At 36.2% G+C, this 19,790-nt stretch overlaps 4 protein-coding genes across 4 annotated transcripts; all 4 read left to right on the top strand.

Annotated features, from left to right (window-relative positions):
- The first annotated feature begins 551 nt into the window (after positions 1 to 551).
- LOC125204894 (transcription factor MYB1-like) lies at positions 552 to 3,119 on the top strand. The gene is made up of 2 exons (XM_048103662.2): positions 552 to 900; positions 1,968 to 3,119. Exons 1-2 carry the CDS (start codon positions 648 to 650, stop codon positions 2,879 to 2,881), a joined length of 1,167 nt encoding a protein of 388 aa, XP_047959619.2. The 5' UTR covers positions 552 to 647; the 3' UTR covers positions 2,882 to 3,119.
- A 2,190-nt stretch (positions 3,120 to 5,309) lies between these two features.
- Positions 5,310 to 8,145, top strand: LOC125215516 (uncharacterized). Its single transcript, XM_048116955.2, has 2 exons — positions 5,310 to 5,854; positions 7,583 to 8,145. The coding sequence occupies exons 1-2, from the start codon at positions 5,538 to 5,540 to the stop codon at positions 7,788 to 7,790; spliced, it is 525 nt and encodes a 174-aa protein (XP_047972912.2). The 5' UTR covers positions 5,310 to 5,537; the 3' UTR covers positions 7,791 to 8,145.
- Positions 8,146 to 9,173: 1,028 nt separating this feature from the next.
- On the top strand, positions 9,174 to 11,338 carry LOC125213564 (uncharacterized). Its single transcript, XM_089064768.1, has 3 exons — positions 9,174 to 9,464; positions 9,559 to 9,870; positions 10,794 to 11,338. Exons 1-3 carry the CDS (start codon positions 9,174 to 9,176, stop codon positions 11,247 to 11,249), a joined length of 1,059 nt encoding a protein of 352 aa, XP_088920894.1. The 3' UTR covers positions 11,250 to 11,338.
- Positions 11,339 to 16,290: 4,952 nt separating this feature from the next.
- LOC125207145 (7-deoxyloganetic acid glucosyl transferase-like) lies at positions 16,291 to 18,705 on the top strand. The gene is made up of 2 exons (XM_048106369.2): positions 16,291 to 16,780; positions 17,667 to 18,705. The coding sequence occupies exons 1-2, from the start codon at positions 16,291 to 16,293 to the stop codon at positions 18,602 to 18,604; spliced, it is 1,428 nt and encodes a 475-aa protein (XP_047962326.2). The 3' UTR covers positions 18,605 to 18,705.
- The last annotated feature ends 1,085 nt before the right edge of the window (positions 18,706 to 19,790 follow it).

Here is a 19,790-nt window from a genome sequence, read left to right on the forward strand (position 1 = left end):
AAACCTAGTTTTTGCGACATCATTAATCTTATTAAATTCAGCCTTTAAAGTACTATCGATTTCATGATGCGACAACTCTGCTCCATACTTCGGAGTCGAGGTTCAATTCAATTTTCTCTCTCTATCCATTATTAATCCTCATTAAATGAATTAAAAAAAACTCAAACTGAATTCTTATTTCCGATTTTGAAGCAAATTAGAATATTTTGGGACCCATCATTTTCAACTACTTTCAAATATGTCAACACTAATTCAATTATTATTTCTCATTTCTCTAAATTTAAAAAATTACTCTTTTCAAAAAAAACCTTGTTCGGCGCACCAAAGCAAAAGCGGTTGAAACAAAAGTGGGCCCGTAAAGGCCACAGGGCCACAATTACATTCCTACCCCTAACCAAAACGACACCGTAAAACCCGAACTTTGCTTCCGTCGTCGTATTGTACACAGCTCGTGATAAAATGAAGGAAGGACACAGGCGTCATTATGAGAAAACCTCGGTACAAAACCGTCCAAAGAGAAAAACTCAATTTTTAAGCTTCAAAATTTCATTTTGCAGTTACAAAAAAGGCTGTTAGGTACGATTGCAGTTCAGAGCTCGCAGCGGAGGAAATTCAATTTCTCCCTTTTCCGGTGAAATTGTTTCGAGATGATGAATGGAGAGCCGCAGGAGGAGGTGTTCATGGAGGAAGACGGCGGCGGCGCGGCGGCGGCGGGGGACGGGAAGGTGCGGGGGACGTGGTCGCCGCAGGAGGACGCGATTCTGAGCGGGCTCGTGAGCAAGTTCGGGGCGAGGAATTGGAGCCTGATCGCGCGGGGAATCCCCGGGAGGTCGGGGAAATCGTGCCGCCTGCGCTGGTGCAATCAGCTCGACCCCGCCGTCAAGCGCAAGCCCTTCACCGGTAGTGTTTTGTGTTTTTTGAGCGGTTTGTTGATGGATCGGCTGTTTGTTTTGATTTTTTGTGATTCGTGTGTGAGTTGGAGTCGTTGCAAGGCGGATTATTGTGTGAAATTGTGTGGAAGGGTTTAGGTTTGCAGCGATTGAAAAACAGAGTGAAATCGGAGTTATCGAATTCGTGTGTGTAAGATCTGGTCAGATTGTTGTGTTTCTTAGTTGTTGGAACTCAGTAACTTGTGGTGATTAATTATTGTGCTTCTTTGGTTTGTGATTTTGAAAATTGAGAATCTAACCAGTGTATGAGGATAGTGTTAGGTTAGAAATTTGAGTTCATTGCTGAGAGAAAGAGATTAGTTAAGCTGCCAATCTGTTTACTTAATTGTGAAAATCAAGTGCTCTTTAAAATTAGAATTGCATTTATTTCTAATGTGGCCATTTATCGGAAGAAATTAGCTGAATCAGTTCAACTGATTAGCTATTAAAATGATAATCTGAGCTTCTTTGCTGAGAGCAGTGAGTTGACTAGAAGAGAAAATGTGGTTGCTTAGTTTCCTAACTCTATAAATATGTAAGAAGGTTTCGTATGTTCTTCGTTACTTGTTTATCAGGGAACAATATCGCACTTGTTGTTTCTAAATTGGCCTTTATGTATGTCATGGAGGGTGATGTTATACTTGTATGAATTTGCAGGAAGGCTATTAAGAAGCATTTTGCATTATGCTTTGCATATGCTCACTATCGAGCCACATTGCACCCCATTCTATCTGAAGTTTTTGATGTGAAGTTATGCCTATTTGCTTGGTATTCTGGAGTTAAAGTTGTGAATTGTCTTTATGTTTATGAAGCTCTACACTGGCCTAAATTGAGCACTTGTACTAGTGGTTTTTTTTTAATTATCTTTTGCATAAATGTGTGTGGAGTGTTGTGTGAGAGTTGGGATGAAGCTATTCTTCTGTGATTCTGTCTGTAGCTTTTAGCATTTCACTTCATAATTAGGCTGTGGAAAGCTGTTTCATTTTTGCATATTCTTCTAAACAGCGAAGTACTCATGTTGTGTTTGTGCATATGCAGATGAAGAAGACCGTATCATTCTAGATGCACATGCAGTTTATGGAAATAAATGGGCTTCCATTGCAAAACTTCTCCCCGGGAGAACAGATAATTCTATTAAAAACCATTGGAATTCTACATTAAGACGTAGGTGTTTGAAATCCACGAGATCACCTCCAGCTCCTGGACAGATGTTGCAGGATACCGGCACCAACTGGATGCAGGCATCTATAGAAGGATCCTCAGCTGGTTCGCCTCTTAACTCGTTCAAATCGGAAACGCTGGTGATGTCCTATCAGCCAAATTCACCCACTCCTGAACCAAATGAAGCCATTGTATCCGATGGATCTCAAAAGTCATCGAGGTCATCAGAACTGGAGGATATGAGATTGATGGAAGATCAATCAAACGAATCTGGAGGGAATGCATTGGCCTCCCTTCATCACTCTGCTCAAGGGGAACAACCTGCAATCTCACGCCCAGTTGCAAAACTTGGGGCGTTCAACCCCATTTACAAAGACACACTACTCGCAGGAACAAGAACTGCACAGGATTCAGGGCTATGCGGGTTTGTTGACGGGGAGCACGTGATTCCATCACAATGTGGGCACGGTTGCTGTTCAGCTCCCACTGAGAATCCTGCTCACAGATCATTGCTGGGACCAGAATTCGTGGAATACGAACAACTCCCTGCTATCTCAAGTCAGGAGATGATGTCCATGGTGACGGATTTGAATAGCATTGCCTGGATCAGAAGTGGCCTTGAGAATACAGGGAGGCTTTCAGCCGATGCAAGGAACTCTGCGCTTATGAACATGGACGAGAGGATGAGAAATGATCATTTCTTATTTACTAGTGTGACGAGCGAAGCAAGGCCGAGCCAGATGGCAATGCCAGCGTTTAATCTGCGAGCTCAGCTTGAAGGCATGAGCTGATCATGTCTTTATCTGGAAAGTGGAAGCAATTTTCCACCATCTTCTCTCTCCATTTCTTCGGAGAAGATCAAGAAATTTTGTTCGATGATATATCAACAGCAGTGTCTTTATCAGTCTTCTACTAATGTTAATGTTCTTGATGTATAGTCTCTCTCTCGTTTCTAACATTTGTCTTAATTTTGCAGACACTCCATCAATTTATTTCGTTGCTTATGAATTTTGTGTTCGTTTTCTTCAATACACCATAAAACTGAGATGCATGATTAAATCCAAATGCTGGTTCGACCAGGAATCGGAGCAGGGTTACGTTAACAGGAACCGATAGAAACAGTCTGAGTCGGATTGGTTTCCTGGCTCAGCCCGTCAGCTACTGGTTTTGAAAATATCGAACCGGAATCCGCTGTTTTCATTAAAAGCCGCCGATGTTTTACATAAAACCATCAGATTTTCAGTTGAAAAATGATACAAAAATCAGAAAAACTTTTATTGCATCGTAGAACCGGAACCGTTTGTTTTCATAGAACCAGAACCGTTTGTTTTCCACCTGGCATTGGGCGTCTTTGTAAATAAGGAATATTGCGTTGAAATTATAAGGAGAAGTGTTTAAAAAAAGTTGCTTACGATACTATTTATGGACGTCTGATAAGACAATTGTTGCATACTCTTGGTGTGGTAATTAAAAAGATCATAACTTCTTAGGGGCCCATCTGATGAGATATGTATCAGAGCAGTTAATTCGAGATAAGAAATTTGATTCAAGAACTGTATTAAATCATGATATAGAATGATAATACTGTTTTTTTTTAAAATATGGTGTTTGATACATGTGATTAAATTGACAAAAGTTGACCAAACATTGATATATAATTTTCATTTATTATGTGATAACAATGATTCAAACCTTCTTATCAATTAAGATGTGATTTATCATCAACATCAACTTCTTAATAGATACAATTACAACCATGAATTTGTGCTACACCCTTCAACTTTTTCTCAACCTGATTTTGACACTTACCAAATACCTACACTTTATATTTCTTGTCTCTCATTTGCTAATAGTCCTATCCTTTTGTGTTTCTCATCTCTCATTTGCTAATAAGTTCCAATGTTTTTTTTTTTTTTGGTTTTATGTTTTTGAACCGTTTATCCATATTCCGATGTTATTGATTTGATAGATACTATACGTCTTGAACTTCTTCTTTTCTTAAAATTTCAATAACATAGTCATGTATTTTGATAATAGTAAGACAATTAATAGATTGGATACATTGCATTTAAAGGAATATATATGTCACTTCGGCAAATATAATACGCAACAATCTTCATTAATTTAAATTCAGAAAATTAATTAACCCCCCATATCCCCTTCTTACTTGACAAGTGTAATCTTATTTAATTTGTGGAGGCCTAACTCAAATCACAAATATTTGTGATCCAAATTTTGGATAAATTCTTATTAGGTTGTAACGAAGGTTTTGTAACAATATGATGACAATTATAATGAAAATCGATGGACACAAATAAAAAGTTTTAAAGATGTGTTTCTTAAATTCTCAATCGAATCCGATACACATTAAAATTGATATAAATAAGTTGACTATAAACTAATCGCGCAATTTACGATAAGAAAATAACATAAAGAAATAACCACAGCAATAATGGTAATTATATACCCGTTGACGAAATTTGAGCTTACAAACTATGAAACGCAAACTCTACATACTTACTTTATATATTAATAGGGATATTAGCCTCTAATATCACGAAACTTTCAAAAAGTTGGGTTTTTCCCACGAACTTTAAAATTGGTAAATAATATCACGAATTTTACCACGTATTTATTTTTTCCCACGAATGAAAAAATTCCCACAAATAATACTATGATACCGATTCTTTTTTGTAATTTCTCGATAATATTTCGAAAGTTTCAAGTTTTTCAATATTTGAAGATAGTTTTTTCTTGAAGCACACCCTAAAAAATTGTTCCTCAATCTATTAAAATAACATGAATTTTTTCATTCGTGAGAAAAAACAAACCCAGGGTAAAGTTCGTGATATTTTTTGACAATTTTAAAGTTCGTGAGAAAAACCCAACTTTTTTGAAATTTTGTGATATTAGATGCCAATATCCCTTAATTTAATAATTATATATTGATGTAGTATGTCTTATTTCTATTCTTTAATAATAATTATCCCCACAAAATTCATAAATCAACATCAATTATATTATTATGCTATTATTTCGAACTTAAATATGTGTTAAATCTATCTAAATAAATAATATTGAATCTTATCCAATCTAATAAATTCAACATCGGACTATAGTCTATATAACTACATAAGGCGATAGTGAAATGACTTGGACGTGACGAATTAAAATCAGAGCTTCAAACACTATAAATTCCGCCGAAGAATTGCCACCATTTTTCTCTGTGTATTACTCTTTATCGACAGCTGATTTTCGTTCATTTTTTGGGGGCTGTCTTGTTCGTTGCTTCTGTCTCTCTCTGCCCCACCTACTGCTACTACAGTAGCCACCTCATTCCAATAATACACCCAACAAAAGAGAGAGAGAGAGAGAGAGTCGAGTTATTGAAGTTCTTGATAGCATTCACCATTTTCATGAAGATTTCCCACCTGGGTTTGTCCAAAGATGCAATCTTTACAAGAACCCAGTAGCGCAGAATCAGAATCCGCAGCTGATTCTGACAAGGGAGGAGGTTTAGGCAAAGATGGAATTGAGAAGGGGAGGAGGGAATCCAGTGTGTCGCAGTGTTGTGTAGAGATTGTGGATCTGGAAGGTGTGCATTTGGCTAAGACTAAGAGGGATTGCAGGATATGCCACCTCAGCATGGATGCAACCAATCAGGATTCAGGGCTTTCCATGGAACTGGGATGCTCTTGCAAGGAGGATTTGGGCGCTGCCCACAAGCAATGTGCTGAGGCCTGGTTCAAGATCAAAGGAGATAAGTGAGTAATTTCACAAAAAGATTTCATCTTGCAACAATTATGCATCTTGATTTTGCTTTGTGCAGCTTTTTTTTGTGTTTCTTGAAGTGTTTGTGAAGTTGATTGTTAGCTGAATTGGGGTTGTGTTCTTGATTGTATTATGTTTATTTTTAAAAGTCAAGTAGAATGCTCAAAGGTTCAAGTGAGTAATTTCAGGAAAAGATTTCATCTTGCTACAATTATTCATCTTGATTTTACTTTGTGCACCTTTTTTTGTGTTTCTTGAAGTGTTTTAGAAGTTGATTGCTAGCTGAATTGGGGTTGTGTTCTTGATTGTTTTATGTTTTTTTTAAAAGTCAAGTAGAATGCTCAAAGGTTCAAGATCAAAGGAGACAAGTGAGTAATTTCAGAAAAAGATTTCATCTTGCAACGATTATTCATCTTGATTTTGCTTTGTGCACCTTTTTTTGTGTTTCTTGAAGTGTTTGTGAAGTTGATTGCTAGCTGAATTGGGGTTGTGTTCTTGATTGTTTTATGTTTATTTTAAAAGTCAAGTAGAATGCTCAAAGGTTCAAGATCAAAGGAGACAAGTGAGTATTTCAGAAAAAGATTTCATTTTGCAACAATTATTCATCTTGATTTTACTTTGTGCGCCTTTTTTGTGTTTCTTGAAGTGTTTTAGAAGTTGATTGCTAATTGAATTGGGGTTTTGATCTTGATTGTTTTATGTTTATTTGATTAATTTAGTAGAAGGCTGAAAGGTTCACTATAAGGAAGATAGCTTGGAATGTTCTTCTTTGGATCTTTTGTAACTTTAGCTTTAAATTGAGAGAGAAATGAAGGGAAAAGGGGGAAATGATTCTTGAAAAGGAAATATGTGAGCACTAAGAATGGTTTGATGGCGAAATACTTTTGTTTCTTCTTATGAGAATCTAATCTTCTCTTTCAATCTTGGCTTTGTTGCAATGGGTTGATTCTTGCTTTTGTTATCATTTTGGATCTACTGAAATTCAATTAGTTAGGATAAGATTGATCTTCTTGTTATGGTTTAGTAGTTACAAGAACCATTCTTGCAGTTAAAATCTTTAACATGGATCTCCTATTCTATGTTTACCTTGTCGTTAATCTATTTTGATAACGAAGTATGACTCGTTTGCATGACCATCTCGTATCCTTACCATATAAGTTTTGCTAAGAATGGTAATTTGCAAGTGGAATCATTATATGTAGTCTTTTGTTTATGAATATGAAGATGTTAGCCAACGAGAACCACACTAGAATACCTCAGCTCGATAACTTCAGTGTATGGATGTTCGTATTTTCCACTTATAACGCTTGAGACCTCATGGCAATATATTTGGCATTATAGCACAAATTCTTGATTTTGTGAAGGATTTCAGATGCATTGTGCATATCCTGAGTCTAGGAGTTCGTTTTACGTGTTTTATTCCTGCTTTGTAACCGTTTCCCATCAGGATTCGGACCAATCCTTCAGATATATCATTTCAAGAATTTTAAGCGATGAAAAGGAGTCGTACACTGAGACTCTTTTAAGTACTATATCTCTACTGTGATGCTGTAATTGAGTCCTTGGATTTGTCGTTGAGCGTGTGTGATCCGTAGGGTCGTATACAACCAGTATTAGTTCGTCGTTGCTTTGCTTGGCAATTTACAAGGATCTCGTAAGATTTAGAGCTGTCAATCGACTGTAAATGACACGGATTTGTTGTTTGCTGTTGTGATATACAGAACCTGTGAGATATGTGGATCCCTTGCACAGAATGTGGTCGGGGTGGCTGAGACCGAGCCGACAGAGACATGGAACGGGGCTAGTGATTCTGCAGCAGCTCAGACGCGGAACTTCTGGCAAGGCCGCCGGTTTCTCAACTTCTTGCTAGCTTGCATGGTGTTTGCGTTTGTCATATCCTGGCTTTTCCATTTCAACGTGCCGTCCTGAAACTCGTGGGGCTGCTCCGAGCCGTGAGACGTCGTCGTGTACATTCGTGGCAGAGGAACAAGATGCTACCTAAGTTCAAAACTCTGCTGTTACTTTCATTCAGTTCCGTTCTATGAGTAGAACGGAAGCCGAGCACTCACGCGTGCTCTCTATCAATCTGACGCATTCGGAATTTTAGATTTCCGAGTGCGACAAATAATTATATAGTACGTCAGTGTCATGTCAGAGCATGTCGACGTTGCATTGATGTCGTCAGCGATGTAACGACGTTTTTCCCTTCTCTTCGTCTCTGTCACTTGCATCTTGTTGTGGACTTTGGATTAAGCAGATGTTTAATGCACAATTGGTAAAGTAAGAGCGATGTAGAAAGAAAAGTAGTTAAAATATTGTCAGTGGAAAATGTGTTTCACCATATCAGTGAAAATAAATTTCCAAAAATTAGAAAGTGTATATAATCACGGATGGAGTAATTAAATTAAAGATGATTATTAGTGTATGAAGTATGAATATTGGATAATGGGTCGTGACTAATAGACTATTGTTGAATTAAAACTGAGAGTGAATAATTATTTTTTTAAATAAATTGTTAATAGTTATACAGTTATACTCCATATTCTTGTTGCTATGGACTTAATGAAATAAAAGTCCAAATTTCTTGCATGACAATATATTACTAACAAATAAGTTAGATTTCAATGGGGAAAAGATACAATAGGATTTTAAAATGAGCACGTGAGATAGTCCTTGCTTTTATTAGTAACTATGAAGTTTTAAATTTATGTAGCAATGAAAATATGGGAATTTTAAAAATAAAGAAACTATCATTATTTTCTTGCTTCATTTCATTTACTATTTTCTAGTTTTAAGATTCTTTCTTATTCATTTAGATACTTAACGGTATTTTTTTAATTATTTTACTAAACGACAAACTATGATTATTATTGTTATAATTGCAATTGTTATTATTAATTTATTAATAGTCTATTATGCATATTTTAATTAATTTTAAGAATTATGAATCATGCTTAATTATTGTATAATAATAATAATAGTTCATATAATGATATTTTTATTATTATATTTTCAATTAATAGTAATAGGATTAAGATTTATATTTGATGTTATAGAAATAGATATTATTTCAATGAATAATTTAATTAAGAAAATCTTATTGTGATCCAATTAAGGAATTATATGCTTTGAAATCAAATTTTATGAGAAATAGACAATCATGAACGAACAATATCTATAATCTATAATATATCAACATAACTGAATATATCTTTAATAAAGTAATAAAACACTACAAAATATTAAGCCATGACAACATACACACACCAAATGTCCAAATTCAAAGCCACAACATCCTTCATCTATATATTGATGAAAAACTTTTGGAAAAACCTAGGCGGGGACCAAATTGGCGAACCCCTCAAGCCAATCCCCGAGATCCCCGTCCCTGACGAGATGTCGGAGGTGGTCCCCACCTCCAGCACGTCAGTCAAATCTCGTCTCACGAGGTCCTGCGCCCATCGTCATTCACCGGACCACAAAGCGGACCACAAAGTGCACATCGTGCACATTCAGTTCTTGCTCGACGTTATTGGAGCCCCGTCGCTCCCGATCTTCTCTCCCCACTCTATCAATTATACCGATGTCAAAACGTACCGTGAGGTAGGTTTTGACCTCGTATCTTTTTTTTTTTCTTTTTTTTTTGAACTAATTGTGACTATAATTTTTTTTTTTTGGTATGTATCAAAAATTAAAGGTCTCATACATAATCCAACAGTATGTTGCCGCGTCGGGTGGCGACGCTCTTGACTTGATCGAAAACGTGAGCGTGCTCGGGAAGGTGACGATGGCGATCTTAAATCAAAATATTAAGAAATCCATGAATAAGGTGGAGCATGGCGCATTCGTGTTATATCAACAAACACGAATCCGCCACGCGCCATGGAGTCTGGAGCTCATGGTCTCCGGTTCCAAAATGAGCGCCGGTTGCAATGGCAAGGTGGCCTGGCGGCAGACTCCATGGCGCGCCACATGCGATCCGGTGCAACCTCTCCGCCGGTCCTTGCAGGTACTCATTCGTTCGTCCCAACTGCAATCAATGTTTTAAAAACCGAATCAGTAAACGAAATGGTAAGGCTATGGAAACACTATAGCAGTATATTTAATATTAAAATATATAATTACGTATTTTATCTATATGATTGGTATATATCTAATTTAATACATGAAATATACGCATATATTTTTAAAATTTATGAATATTATAATTAATGAAAATATTAGCTTTTTCAACTTCAAAATGGGCCCTACTGTTTCAATTGAATAGTCAACTCCAATTTTCCTTTACTCCACTTGTTAAATTTATCCCTAATCTTCAATAATCTCGTGCACAACTTATTATTGGAAGGAAAAAATAGTTCATATTCTGATGCATCATGTCACGATTCCAGGTTAAATTTCATACAATATTAATATAGATACTAATAGTAATTTACAAAATTTGTATAAAATGGTAAAATGCTGAAGTTATGATATGTATTTAATTAGTCATGAAGTTACAACTTAGTCGAATTATGTATATGGAAAATCCGATCAATGTAAAAAACGACTTAGCTTTTAATCCACGCAAAACGACATTATTTGTGTATGCTGCATAAGTGGATAGTGATAAAATACAAATTTATGTATTGTATAAACTCAAAACTTCTTAACACAACTTCAACACAATTTAATGTCAAAACAGTATAAACACAATATCAACACAGCATCAATTATTGACTATCGTTGAAATTCTGTTGATATTTTTCTGTTGATGCTTTTTTTTTTATTTGTTGACATTTTTTAATGTTGCAGATTATAGTTTTGAGTTTATACAGTATTTAGAATTTTTATTTGATCACGTTCCCTCATGAATTTTCCGACTAAATTTTTAGTTCGCGGGAAATATGATCAATTGATTTCTCAACTTCAACTGATATATGACTCAATTAGGGACTCGATCCAAAGGGAGTAGCTGAGCTATTCTCAAACTCCATCCGCATTGGCGAGAGAGAAATCGACGGCCAAAATTGCTTCCTCCTCGAGGTGGAATCATCACAGCCGTCCACGTCATCGGCAGAAACAATCAAACACATAGTGAAGGGTTATTTTAGCCACAAAACCGGTCTATTGATCCATCTAGAGGACACCCACTTGCGTTCGGTAAAAACCGACGGATGCGAGCTCGGTTGGGTGACCAAAACGTCGTCGTCGATCCAGGACTACAGGCCGGTCAACGGCGTGGTGATCGCGCACGGCGGCCGGACGAAGGTTTCGTTGTCGAGCGGAGGCGAAATGGAGGAGATTTGGAGCGTTGAGGAGATCGACTTCAACTTGAAAGGGATGTCGAAGGATTTTTTCGCGGCTCCTGCGGGAGTCGAGGAATGGCGATCGAGATATCGACGATGAGCGGGCTAGGGTGTTGGTTGCGTTTATCAAAATTTGAAGTGTGGATATAGTGTTTTTATTTTTATTAAAGTTACTAATTTAATCGTGCATATCCTTGTGGGACAGACCTGACCTGACCTGACCATCTTGGGCCAATAATTAGTACTAACTTTAGTATTATTGCACGATTAATTTAGTAATTACATTAAAATCAAATTTAAAATCGCCACGTTCTTTACAAAGGGCCCAACACATCATTTTATTGAAGTTTTAACTTTTGCCTAGTAGTATTAAAATAGACCTAAAGCCCAAATCCATTACCTTCTACTTTCTTCCTCAAAGAGCACAACTCCATTATTAATACTACCATAAAAAATAAAATTTCCTTAGAACAATTGAACCCCTTGTTCTAATCGTAGATCCGCCACATAATCGATCGTTTAGGCTAACCCAAAATTCAAATGGACTCAAATTCTCTTGAAATGTTAGAACTAGTCCTTTGGGCCAACCCGAAATCAAAGAGGGTCAGCCCGAATGACTCAAACGGCCCAGGCCCGCAATTTGCCTAATGTCATATTTTTCAATCAATTAGAACAGTCCATTTCTGAAGGGATGGCACAACTGCAACAAACATATTTTTGAACCAAGTGGGTGCCAATAAATCCAAATTCATTACTCTTTTTAGTCAGTTGTTTATCATTAAATTTCTCAAATTCATGTGGTTTGTGTTAATGTAATACTCTCATTGATGGATTGACAATTCCAGATATGCATGATTGTGACATTCGACAGTTGGCCAAAAGGGTAGTGTTTTTTTTTGGTCTTTCATAAATGGATTCATAGGAAGACCAATTATATGGCGAGCCCTAGATATCGTATCTTCAATAGTCCTATGTAATAAATGACAATGTAACATAGCGTTTGGCAAGATGAAGATATAGATTGGCTAGTACTATTAAGTTTGGCAAAATGAAATTTTAGATTAGTTAGTAAGATGTTTTTGGGCCTTTTCATTCAATTGTTTGGCTTCTTTAGTCGTTGTTGACACTTTCGATTTCTAGTAATAAGATGCATACAATTCAGAATAGGGCAACTTTTCTGAAAAAGTATGAAGTGAGAACTTGTTTGCAATTACCCATTGAATTGTCTGGTGAATTATTATCTGAAATTATATCTGATATGATAACCGAAAAATCACATGTGGACGTCACTTCATGTTAGTTAAACAAGGTAGTCTATTCATAAAAAAACGAAGCTATTTGATTGAAAAATATTAACAGTATATACACGTAGGAGGTTTTCTCTGTGAAATACTCCCTCCGTCCCAGTTTTGAAGTCACATTTTGCCATAAAAGTCTGTCTCAATTTTAAAGTCACATTTAGAATTTTCCATATTTGGTCATACAATTTTATCCCATTGTTCATCAAAATTACATCAAAATGTCATTATCTATATTAAAATAAACCAAAACAAAAATAAAAACCAAAAAGTCAAAAAGGGACTCACCTTCAATCAACTCACTTCATTTATTACACACTCTACCATCTCACTTCATTTATTACACACTCCACCAATTTTTTAAAACTCGTGTCATAACTAATTGTGACTTCAAATGTGGGACGGGGAGAGTAATTGTTAACAAATCCAAATTTAATGCCTTTTCCTGACTGAATTTTAAAACTACAGGAATATTTAGAATTTTACCACACATTTAAAACGAGAATTTTGGTCTACATGGCTAACAAAGACAAGAGAAAATTTAAATGATGAGATTTGATTCCTGGGTAAGCATTTGGTTTTTAGGCACATCATTGAAAATCGTGATGATCATATCTAAATCCAATGGACCCTGATATTCCAAGAGTAAACATTAAACAATCTCAGCAAACAAACAAAAATAGCTACACATCAATCTTGAAGAAGTCAGTGAAAAATAAAATTAAAGATTTTGTGTGTCATGTGACAGTTCATAATGTTAGAGTTTGTATACTAGAAATCACGTTTCGAGTGATTGAATACTGTAAAACTCTTATTTTATTTTCCAATGAATAAAACAGATTATTTTTGTCATAATGTTGTTATGTTTTACATTTAATGGATGTTAATGCATGTTTAAATGTATAAGTTAACTTAACAAAGTCTAAGTCTTTGTTTTAGTAGACCGGTTGTGGGCGTCGTCCACTTTAAGGTAATACGGTCAGTTCTAAACAAAGAAAAATATGAATTTCACAACCTAGATGGAATTAGACTACCCATCGAGAAAGGTTGCAATGTCAGTCCGTATATTTCTAAGCCTTACTGAAATAAGATGACATTGGTGTGGTATAGCACTGAACGGATCTAACAGCAAGACTTGCCTTGGGCTATCTACTGAAAGGCGAGGTCTTGATAAATATTTATTTCTTAATCAATGTAGGTTAGCATTGAGCATACGGTATTGATTATGCATTGCTTTGACTTATCAAATGGTGCGGGTTTTTCGTAGCCCAATTATCCTGATATATTGGGCAGTGGTGATCGATATCTAGCGGTGCTAGGATTGCTATTATATTGAATCGTGCACGAGGTGAGTCTCGTTTGATAATGTCCTCAAGAGGAGCGCGAAACTAAGTTTTATTATTCGGAACCTAGCTAGTTGGAGTATGATTACTCTATGAATAATAAATGAGTGTTTCATGCTAAGTCCACTCTTGGAATTAATAAGAAGTTAATTAATTAAGTCAATAGCAGACATTAATTAATTAATGGACATATTAATCTTAAGCACGAGAAATGAAAGATAAACGGAAACCCGGATTACTTATAATTTCGGATTTGGATGGGGAGAGTTCAATATTACTTCTGTAGTGGCTGCTCGTAATATTCCAATTATAACTTATATTAAATTGTGGGTTCAATTTAATTAGTAAAAAGTAAATTGGATGAGCCCATATCCAAAGCCTTCCATAGATCCCTGTCTGGGCCCAAAAGGAACTTAATATAAATAGGAGAATAAAGGAGACAGAAAATAGACAATATCTCATATTGCAATTTTCGAAAATTTCGATCTCTCCCAGCTGTAGGAGATTTCGAATTTGAGTCCTATTCCAAAAGGGATTTCTTCTGTCTTCTTTATTTAAGTCCTAGTATTCTAGTAAGATCAGCCCACACTGATATTAGAGTACAGTTCGGGAACCAGAGAGAAGATTTGTGGTCTAGTACTTAAAGCTACACGTGGAGAAGTCGCTAGCCATCTTCAATTCTTTGGAGAATTAATTAGGTATTATTCTACTCCGTAGAAAAGCATGTTTTAGGTTTTCAATATTCTTAAAGCATGATTAATTCAAGTTATGAGCATGATACATGTGATAATTACGCGAATAGATTTTGTCTAAATAATCTGCTAAATAGATCTGATTATTATGTGATTTATTTACATGCTCTTCCGCTGCGTGCACCAACACATAAATCATAATGTAGTGTAAGAATTCTATAATGCTTACATACACAATATTGAATCTTGACTTTTAGTGAAGTTTGATTCTGAAATTAAATATAAAATAGAGAAATATTTTAAGGAGACGAATTTAGTGAATATAAACGATCTGCGGCCTGAAATGAACGAAATGGCATCATTCGATGTCATCTTCTTAAAAAATACTACCTTCGTCCCACAAATTTTGACACACAGTATACTATTTTAGTCCGTCCCTAAAAATTTGACACATTTCACTTTTTACCATTTTTGGTAGTGGATCTCATATTCCACTAACTCATTCCTACTCACATTTTATTATAAAACTAATACTTTAAAAGTAGGACCCACATTCCACAACTGTTTCAACTTACTTTCTATTACATTTCTTAAAACCCGTGTCGGGTCAAAGTGTGTCAAAATTTGGGGACGGAGGTTGTAATTGTGTAAATCAGAAGGCAGACCATGCCATTTTGAATCAAAGACTCAGCTACGATTGAACCTTGGGCAATGAGTCCCCAACATTTTAATTATGCTACTTGTAATTTGTATATATGTAATATAAAATATATTTACAATTACCGAATGTATTGAAGCAAGCGGTCAATGCTCAAATTAAAGCCTCATGTTCATGAGCTTGAAATTTTGATTCTCTCTTATCCCAAAGTGGTGCATTTTTATTAGGAAAATTATCTTTTATCACAAAGAAGTGCATATGTTATTAGAAATTTGGTTGAAAGAATATTATAAGATTTCAAATAATGCTCCAATGTGTTAAATGTGTTATTCTCATTAATTTTCTTGAGACAACTGACTTTTTCGACGCCAATGTTTGTTTCAACAACAACCATTGTATCTATCTCCGGTTTCTAACATTCATTCTCTAATTAGTTTTTAACATAGAAATACTATAAGTATAGGTGCAAATAGTCAACGCTTTTGCCCTCATAATTAAGGGTGAGATTTTAATTATCTCTTATCCCAACTTGAATTCTATGTCATCTCTATTATCCCAACTTGAATTCTAAGTTATCTCTATTATCCCAACTTAGAAAAGTTACTTTCGACAACACATACTATTAACAATTTACAATTATTAACAGCAGCAGTTTGAGTCTCCCAACGTCAAAATCCTGACTCAGTCATTATCCAAAATCGACTAAAGAAAAAGTAGAGTTATTCAGACCACTTGGCTCATCACCCCGAGCCTATCACACTACCTCACTACACACTGCACTTCTCTCGTGTTGAACTGGATTTTAAGGAACAACCACACTATACATCAAGCTAAGTTAACAAACACTAGTACTTCCTCTGTCCCATTAAAAATGTCTTTTTTTGTTTGTCTCATTAAAAATGAAACGTTTCCTAAAATAGAAACAACTCTATCTCTACTTTTTCATCTCTCTTACTTTACTCTCTCCTCATCAACTCACAAAACAACACTACATAAAATCCCGTGCCGATTCCCAAATATTTCATTTTAAATGGGACGGAGGGAGTATTACATAAACACCCTCATCAAATTACAATAAAGACCTCCCAACTATTCTCCAAAATCACCTATAAAAAGAGCCTTCCCACAAACTCAAAGCCTCATAAAAAAAATGGGTAAACAAACCTCTCCTTCTCCATCTCCTCATGTAGTGATATTCCCACTCCCACTCCAAGGCCCAGTCAAGTGCATGCTCAAGCTCGCCGAGATGCTCAGCCTCGCCGGAATCCGAGTCACCTTCGTCAACAGCCACCACGTCCACCGCCGCCTCCCCGACTCGGGCTACTTCTCCAAGTACCCCAATTTCCGCTTCGAGACGCTCCCGGACGGCCTGCCGGACGACAACCCTCGCACGGGCGATCAGATTCTCGAGCTCCTGCAGGCGATGGAGGCCGTCTCGCAGCCGGCTTTCCGGGAGATTCTGAGCTCCGGCAGCCCCGCCGCCACGTGCCTGATCGCCGAAGGGGTGTTTGTTTGGGCTGCCGGCGTGGCGGCGGATGCCGGAGTGCCGTTGTTGTATTTCGACACCATTAGTCCGTGTGGATTGTGGGGCCTACTCTCTTTGCCCAACCTCATTCAATCCGGGGAGTTTCCTTTTACGGGTAGGTACTTACGATTAATTGTCTTACTTTGACTCGACTAAAAAATCTAAATTAAATATGAGTGAAAAATGTTAGTGAAATCATGTATAGTTAAATCTTTCAGCTTGATATTGTTACGTAATATTCACTCCGTCTCTAATCATTTGTCACTATTTGACTTTGTACGGATTTTAAAAAATGTAATAGAAAGTCGACTGAAAAAGGTTATGGTTTGTGAGTCATACTTTTATAGTTAGTTTTACGATAAATGTGAGTGAGGATGAGTTAACGAATGCGGGGTCTACCACCAAATATAGCAAAAAGTGAAAGGTGATAAATTTTTAGGGACAAATGAAAATGAAAATGAAAATAAGTAATTTTCGGAGGGGAGGTGTTATGATAATGAACTGGATAAATAATTTTTTACATTTTTTAAATTTTGTTTCTTTATTGTGTGTGCATTATTCACTACATAAACATGGCAATTCGCATCACAATAATAGATTTAGTCATGTATAGAACTATTTAACGAGCAATTCACGACCAAGAATGAATTTGATCGTGGATTTAGCTTCGTCAACCAAAGGCAAAACAACTATTAGCCAGAAATTTTTATTTAATTTTTGTGATTGTTTTTTATCTACATTATTTGGTCTCTATCGTTTTTTTGTTATTGATTTAATAGATTTAGTCATGAATAGACCTATTTAATAGACAATTAACAATTTAAGGCAAATCAATATCATTAGGCAGAAAAAAACAACTGTATAATTTTTTTTTATTTGAACGATTGCTCTTTATATTGCAAATATAAAAATGTTCAATTTGATGTATATATTACTAGTAATTTTTTTTTTTTATAAATCTAGTGGTAATTTTTATTTTATTATTGTTTTGGCATAAAAAGATGAAGAGCTAGACGAAGTTGTCGCCGGAACCGACGGCGTGATGCGGCGGCGCGATCTCCCGAGCTTCTGTCGAATCAAAGACGTAAACGATCCGATAATACAGCTCGTGATCGAAGAAGCCAACCACATCCCCTTAGCTCAAGGCCTCATCTTCAACACATTCCACCACCTCGAGGCTCCCATCCTCTCCCAAATGCTCACCATCTCCCCCAACATCTACGCCGTCGGCCCCCTCCACGCCCACCTCAAATCCCGCCTGCCCGGAGGCGATCCCTCGATCGCCTCCGACAGCATCTGGGAAGAGGACAAGAGCTGCATCTCTTGGCTCGACAAACAGCCCCCCAAATCTGTCATCTATGTTAGCATTGGAAGTCTTGCCGTCATGACAAGAGACCAATTGTACGAGATTTGGCACGGCTTGGTCGACAGCGGGTCAAGATTCCTGTGGGCCCACCGGCCCGGTTCCGTGTTCGGGCCGGGGCCCGATGATGATGTCATCGTCCCCTTGGATTTGGCCCAGGGGACAAAGGAGAGAGGGTGTGTGGTGGGGTGGGCCCCGCAGGAGGAGGTGCTGGCCCACCCCTCGGTCGGGGGTTTCCTGACGCACTCTGGGTGGAACTCGACTCTGGAGAGCGTGGTCGCTGGGAAGCCTATGGTCTGCTGGCCGTTCCACGCGGACCAGCAGGTCAACAGTAGGTACGTGGAGGAGGTCTGGGGGCTGGGCCTTGACATGAAGGACAGTTGCGACAGGGTCGTCGTGGCGGAGATGGTCAGGGAGGTTATGGGGTCGAGGAAGGACGAGTTCTCGGAGAGGGCCAGTGAGATGGCAAAGTTTGCTAAGATGAGCGTGAGTCCGGGCGGGTCTTCGTTTCTTGATTTTGACCGTCTGATTGAGGATATTAAGACAATGAAGATTTTACATGTAAAAAAATATTAGTGGTTTATAGTACTAATCAACTATTGGTTGAGGTGTATGTAGACAATGGCTATCATTGATGTCTGTTATAGGGAGTAATATATTGAGAACATTATTGTTAATTGTTTTTAACCTTAACAAAGTTGCTTGCTTTTTATCTTTAAATTATCTTTTGTCTCCATTAAAACAACACAAAATGTTACTGTATTTTTTTTATACGATATGATTCTCGTTGCTCTTATCTGTACCCGACATGAAAATAAGCTAATTAAATCTTGACACGTTTTTTTGTCAATCTGAAATAGGAATTGATCTGATGATGATGTGTCATATAACTTTTTGTCATCTAACAAATTATAAACGAAATATTAGAATGTGAACAAAATATCAGTATCTCAAACAAGAAATAACTAAATCAAAGTAAAACGAATATGTTATCTCTCCACAATTATACTCGATTTTTTTTTTATCATGATTCGTTCAATTTTCCATATTTTGTAAATTTAAGTTCATAATAAAATAAGTTTTATTTTTCACTAATAATATTCATAATTTTTGCATTAAAATTTGTGGCATCTACTATCATACTATGGATATAGTAGCCATAAGGAGTGGAGTATTAAATTTAGTTCATATTGGTTCAATTTTTTTTTTTCAAAAATCTGATTTTTTTTATTCAATCGACTCTTTTTTTTAAAATCGAAAAATCCAAATTATATTATTTTGAATTGTAATTTTATCTAAATAAAATATTTATTTAATAATAGTGAGAAAGATATTTCCAATTTCTTATTTTTGGCATTTTGTTAACATTTTTTATTTTTCAGTTCAGTACAAATTTAATTATAATAAAGTAAAATATTTGAATGTATTGAATTGGTTCAGATTATATTCACTCATAGTTTATTTTTTAAATCGATTCAGATTTCAGATTAAGCAAAAAAAAAAAAAAACATGAATGTTCTCCCCCTAATTAGAGTTCATTATTAATATGCTGTCAAAATACATGTGATGCAATACAAATGTATAAATAATGATTACAAAAATAAAAAATACTAAGTCCAGGCCAAAAACCTGTCCTTCCTCTGAGAAAGTATCAATTATTTGGCAGACTGGAGCAAATCTATTGCATAAAAAGTACTATGAAATTATGATCATATATTCGATTTTGGGCAGTACGAGTCTATATAAATTTGGCATAGATAAA

This window comes from Salvia hispanica, chromosome 2 (assembly GCF_029641045.1).
Source record: "Salvia hispanica isolate PSC_SH4W2 chromosome 2, Shi_PSC_v1, whole genome shotgun sequence".
Taxonomy (NCBI): domain Eukaryota; kingdom Viridiplantae; phylum Streptophyta; class Magnoliopsida; order Lamiales; family Lamiaceae; genus Salvia; species Salvia hispanica.